This window comes from Sorghum bicolor, chromosome 3 (assembly GCF_000003195.3).
Source record: "Sorghum bicolor cultivar BTx623 chromosome 3, Sorghum_bicolor_NCBIv3, whole genome shotgun sequence".
NCBI classification, from domain to species: domain Eukaryota; kingdom Viridiplantae; phylum Streptophyta; class Magnoliopsida; order Poales; family Poaceae; genus Sorghum; species Sorghum bicolor.
This window is the reverse complement of record NC_012872.2, coordinates 26,843,806-26,849,124: the sequence shown is the minus strand read 5'-3', so window position 1 is coordinate 26,849,124 and position 5,319 is coordinate 26,843,806. Positions and strand designations below refer to the sequence as shown.

At 52.1% G+C, this 5,319-nt stretch overlaps 1 protein-coding gene across 1 annotated transcript; it reads left to right on the top strand.

Annotated features, from left to right (window-relative positions):
- Positions 604-1,361, top strand: LOC110433674 (translation initiation factor IF-2-like). Its single transcript, XM_021456183.1, has 2 exons — positions 604-1,249; positions 1,333-1,361. The coding sequence occupies exons 1-2, from the start codon at positions 604-606 to the stop codon at positions 1,359-1,361; spliced, it is 675 nt and encodes a 224-aa protein (XP_021311858.1).

Sequence of the window (5,319 nt, the reverse complement as noted above, 5' to 3'; positions counted from 1 at the left end):
CTATGGCATCGAGGGGATCGCCCCAGGCTTCTTTGAGGGTCGACGGCCATGGGAGGAGGTGGCCGGAGCCTCTGGCGTCGGCGGGGAAGACGAGGCTGGGACCTCTGGTGGCGGGTGAGGCTGATGAGACTAGAATCTAGAAGTCTGTCGAAGATGATGGGCGATTCCCCTCTCTGATCGATCTGTTTCTGCGCCATGGGGGCTCGCTCGAGACGGTGCAGGAGCTTATCCGAGGCATCAAGGCACGCACGGAGGAAGAGCTTGAGCACTGGGGTCTAGGAAGGATCCGCCTTCGAGCCTCCACGTCTCTAGACGAGCCCAATATCATGATGGATGATCGGATGGAGGTGGAGAAGTGGGAGCACCTCAAAGAGCTTTGTCTCTGGATGAAGCATGTCATGGGCCTCATGTCCGACATCGTCAACAACGGCCTGGGACAGACCTTCTTTGTAAGGATCCCTATACTCTCGTCACTTTGAATTTCTCGTTAGGCCAGCATGCTTATCACCTCGTGCTTTATTGCAGGACATGAAAGAAACTTCCCGGCTGAAGTCGGGCTTCATTCACGCAACAAGGGATGGCTGGCAGTAGATTCCTCTTCTCATGGATCAGCTCCTCGAGTCGAAAGAAAAGCTCCTTAAGGCGTACAAGGAACTTTCTACGGCTCTAGAGGAGAAGAAAGAGAAGGAGGCCGCTCTGACCGACACTCGGAAGACCTTGTCTAGCATGAACGGTAAGGTCACCCGGGCGGAGGAAGACGCCCACGTCACTCGAGAGGCCGCGGAGAAGGCGAAGGAGGAAGCGGCCCAATCGAAGGAGCAGGCTATCACGGCAGAGGAAGCGGCTGCCAAGGCCCTGGAGGAGGCTGCGCGGTATAAGGACGAGGCCGTCGAGATGGACAAAGGAAAGAGGCTCATCGAGTCAGACCTTGCCGCCGCCCAGAGCGCTTATGGCGGGCTAAAGGAGGCGCTTCTGAAGAGCGAAATCGCCCGAGGTGCCACAGAAGAGGTTGAGAAGAAGGCCCGTGAGGACCTCGAGGCAGAGCGAGCCCGCTCTTGTGGCCTTTCTAATGACGTCGATCGTCTAAAGAAAGCGCAGCGAGAGAAAGAAGACGCTATCCTGCAGTCGTGTAAGCTGATCGAGGACCTCCAGGTCAAGGAGACAGAGCTGGCCTGCTCCTATAAGGAGATTGAGAAGTGCAACACCAACTTGGTCGGTGAAAATACTACCCTTGAGGAGAAGGTCCGTGGTAAGTCTTCTATGCCCTTGTGTTTCATCTATTTTTGTGATGCCACTTTTCTGTCGCCTGACTCCTTATCTCAATTTCTACAGGGCTTACGGATGATCTGTTGGCCGCCTAGGTCAACGCTCAGTCTTCGAAGGCTCAGCTCGAGGGGGAGGTCGCCGTGACTGGTCGACCGAGGACGGCGATCAACGACCTCACGACCTCTTAGGAGCTCAAGCCTGCGAATGAGGCGTGGGAGGCTGCTCGAGGCGACGCCCTGTTCAACTAGTTATGCTATGTGGGTGCCATTCTAAGGGACCGAGTGCGGGACACACTTCATATCGGGGTGAAGCGGGCTATGGCGGTTGTCTGCTCGGGCTTCTCCTATGATATGGTGGTGGTGTCCCACGGCTTCGTCACTGACATCTCCAAGACCGACGATGAGAATGAGGAGAGGCTCCATGCTTTGATCGACGACACAGAGGTTCCTAGTGAAAGGCTGGCGAAGCTATTCGAGCCAGAGGTACTCCCTCCTGAGACCTATGTGGGCACGGAAAAATGGGGGAGAAGGCGGAGGTGAAGACTAAAGGCCTGCGAGCCTAATCTGGGTATTTGGACTCATTGTAATATATATTTAGCACTTGTCTCATATAAACGTTGTGGCCCAAGTGGCTCTAAGATTCACGGTTTCTATATATTCTTGTTACTTTTATGCTCGAGTTTCCTTTATTTTCTTGTTGCCTAAGTTTGTGTTCCTCGGTCGATCTTTCATTAGAACGACTTCGATTGCCTCGAGTGTAAGGGAGTGAGTAGAGTTACCATAGCCCGGAGGTGTAGGGGTTCTTAGGCTCGACATCCCTAGGCCCTTATGGGGCTCGAGGTGCCTCTATTACTCGATTGTGTGGGGTTTCCTTAGGGCTTGAAAGGGAAAAGGTAACGTTGAGGTTTTGAAAAAATCGTTCAATTTTTAAGAGCCTATGGGGGGGTTCCCCCCTGCTCGCTCCCGAGGGAGTGTTGATTATTATGGGTCATGGTCAAGACTTCCTCATTACATTGAGATTTAACTGGTAGTAACATGCATTACTCGAAAAAGTACTTTCATTTATTCACATATTCATTCATAGGGCCTTGATGGTACAAGATGTGCATCAAAATGTAAAGTCACGAAGCTCTAGGGGTAGAAGCGACGTAGCTGTTCGATGTTCCACGCGTTGGTGAAGACCGCCCCCTTTTCGTCCACGAGTTTGTATGTTCCTGGCTTCAAGACCTCAGCCGCCACGTATGGGCCTTCCCAAGGTGGATTCAGCTTGTGGCGTCCTTGATTGCTTTGCCGCCAACGTAGGACGAGGTCGCCCACAATCAGGTCCCTCTTGCGTATGTGCTTGTCGTGGTAGCGTCGAAGCTTCTGTTGATATCTTGCTGAGTTGAGGAGGGCCATGTCTCTAGCTTCCTCGAGTTGGTCGACCACGTTCTCTCGAGTCTCCTTGTTTGTCTACTCGTTGTAGGCTTTGAGTCAAGGTTACCCATACTTGAGATGTGTTGCAAGCACAACCTCCGAGCCATAGACCATGAAGAATGGGGTGTAATTCATGGCTCTGCTTGGCGTTGTTCTTAAGCTCCATAGGACCGAGGAGAGCTCCTCGACCCATTTATTGCCAAACTTCTTCAACCGGTTGTAGATTCTGGGCTTGAGCCCTTGCAAAATCATGCCGTTGGCACATTCGACTTGGCCGTTGGTTTGAGGGTGAGCTACTGCAGACCAGTTCACACGGATGTGATGTCGGTCACAGAAGTCTAGGAACTTTTTGCCAGTGAACTGTGTGCCATTGTCGGTGATGATGACGTTGGGTATCCCAAACCGGTGGATTATGTCGGTGAAGAAGAGGATAGCCTGCTCGGAGTGAAAGTTTGTGATGGGTCGAGCCTCGATCCACTTGGAGAATTTGTCAATGGCCACCAACAGGTGGGTGTACCCTCCTGCCGCCCTTTGGAGAGGACCCACGAGGTTGAGGACCCATACCGCGAATGGCCAAGTGATGGGGATCATCTGTAGAGCGTGAGCAGGGAGATGGGTTTGCTTGGCGTAGAATTGGCACCTGTGGCATGAACAAACGATCTCGATAGCATCGGCGATGGCAGTTGGCCCGTAGAAGCCTTGTCGGAAGGTGTTGCCAACGAGGGCTCTTGGAGTCCCATGGTGGCCACAAGCCCCCGAGTGTAGATCCTTGAGGAGCTTTTGACCTTCTTCTATAGTGATGCAACGCTGCAAGATCCTCGTCGGGCTCCATCGGTACAGTTCTTTGCTTCTGCCATAGACTACGTTTGATTTGGCCTGTCGAGCGATACGATGGGCCTCAGCTCAATATTCTGGTAATTTGCGCCGGATCAGGTAGTCGAGGAAAGGTGTGCGCTAGTCAAACGGTCGACCGGGGCGTTGAGGAGTTTGCTCGACCTCCATTACCTCTACGGTCGTCAGTAGGGCCTCGATTGTGTTGGGGGGCTCGACGGTGGAGGTTTCGATGCCAGCCGCCAAGCCTAGGTCGACAGATGGTTCAAGCAGGTCTTTTGAGAACGCGTCCGGTGGGACAGTGCCTCGAGTGGACGCAATCTTGGCAAGCTTGTCGGCCGCTTCATTATATCACCATGCGATGTGAATGAGCTCGAGATCTTGGAACTTGTCCTCAAGCTTGCGTACTTCCTTGCAGTAAGCTTCCATTTTTGGGTCATGGCAGTTCGAGGCTTTCATGACCTGATCGATGACCAGCTGAGAGTCACCTCGAATGTTGAGGCATCGGACCCCTAGCTCGATGGCGATCCTTAGCCCGTTGAAGTGCGCCTCGTATTCTGCAACGTTGTTGGACGCGGCAAAATGTATTCGGATGACATACCTCGTATGGACACCGAGGGGTGAGATGAAAAGCAGGCCTGCCCCCGCCCCTGTCTTCATGAAAAGCCGGGGGAAGCTGGATATTTGTCCATTCTACGATGAAATCTACCAGTGCTTGGGACTTGATGGCTTTGCGAGGCGCATAGGTGAGTGTCTCCCCCATGAGCTCGACTGACTAGTTGGCGATCCTCCCAGTGGCCTCTCGATTCTAGATGATATTGCCCAGCGGGAAGGACGAGACCACCGTGATCGGATGGCTGAGAAAATAATGCTGCAGCTTGCGTCGAGCGAGGATCACAACATAGATTAGTTTTTGGATCTGGGGTGTTGTACCTTTGTTTCCAAGAGAACCTCACTGATGAAGTAGATCAGTCGCTGAACTGGAAGTGCATGCCCCTCTTCTGGTCTTTTGACCACCATAGCAGCACTAACGACCTTGGTCATCGCCGCAACATAAAGGAGCAGAGGTTCCGCAGGTCGAGGGAGCAAAAGGATCGGAGCAGTGGAGAGCATTCTTTTGAGTTTATCGAGAGGTTCCTCAGCCTCGATGGTCTAGGTAAAGCGCTCAGCTTTCTTCAGGAGCCAGTATAATGGCAGCGCTTTTTCCCCTAACCTCGAGATGAAATGACTCAGTGCCGCCAGATAGCACGTAACTTTTTCCATGCCCTTGACATCCCGAATCAGCCCCATCTTGGTGATGGCCAAGACTTTCTCAGGGTTGGCCTCGATGCCGCATTGAGAGACTATGTACCCTAAAAGCATGCCTTGGGGCATGCCCAAGACACACTTCTCGGGGTTGAGCTTGATTTTATTCGTGTGCAGACGGTCAAAGGCAATCTCGAGGTCCTGAATTAGGTCGCCCTGTCTTTTTGACTTGATGACGATGTCGTTGACGTACGCTTTGACCGTCGATCCTATGTGCTTTCTAAAAACATGGAGCATGCACCGTTGGTACGTTGCCTCAGCATTTCAAAGCCCAAAGGGCATGGTTATGTAGCAGTACATTCCAAATGGTCTGATGAAAGAGGTCACGGGCTAGTCAGACTCTTTCATTTTTATTTGATGGTACCTAGAATAAGCATCAAGGAACAAAAGGGTCTCACATCCCGCGGTAGAATCAACAATTTGATCAATGCGTGGTAAAGGAAAAGAAACTTTCGAACATGCTTTATTTAAACTGGAGTAATCGACACACATCCTCATTTTC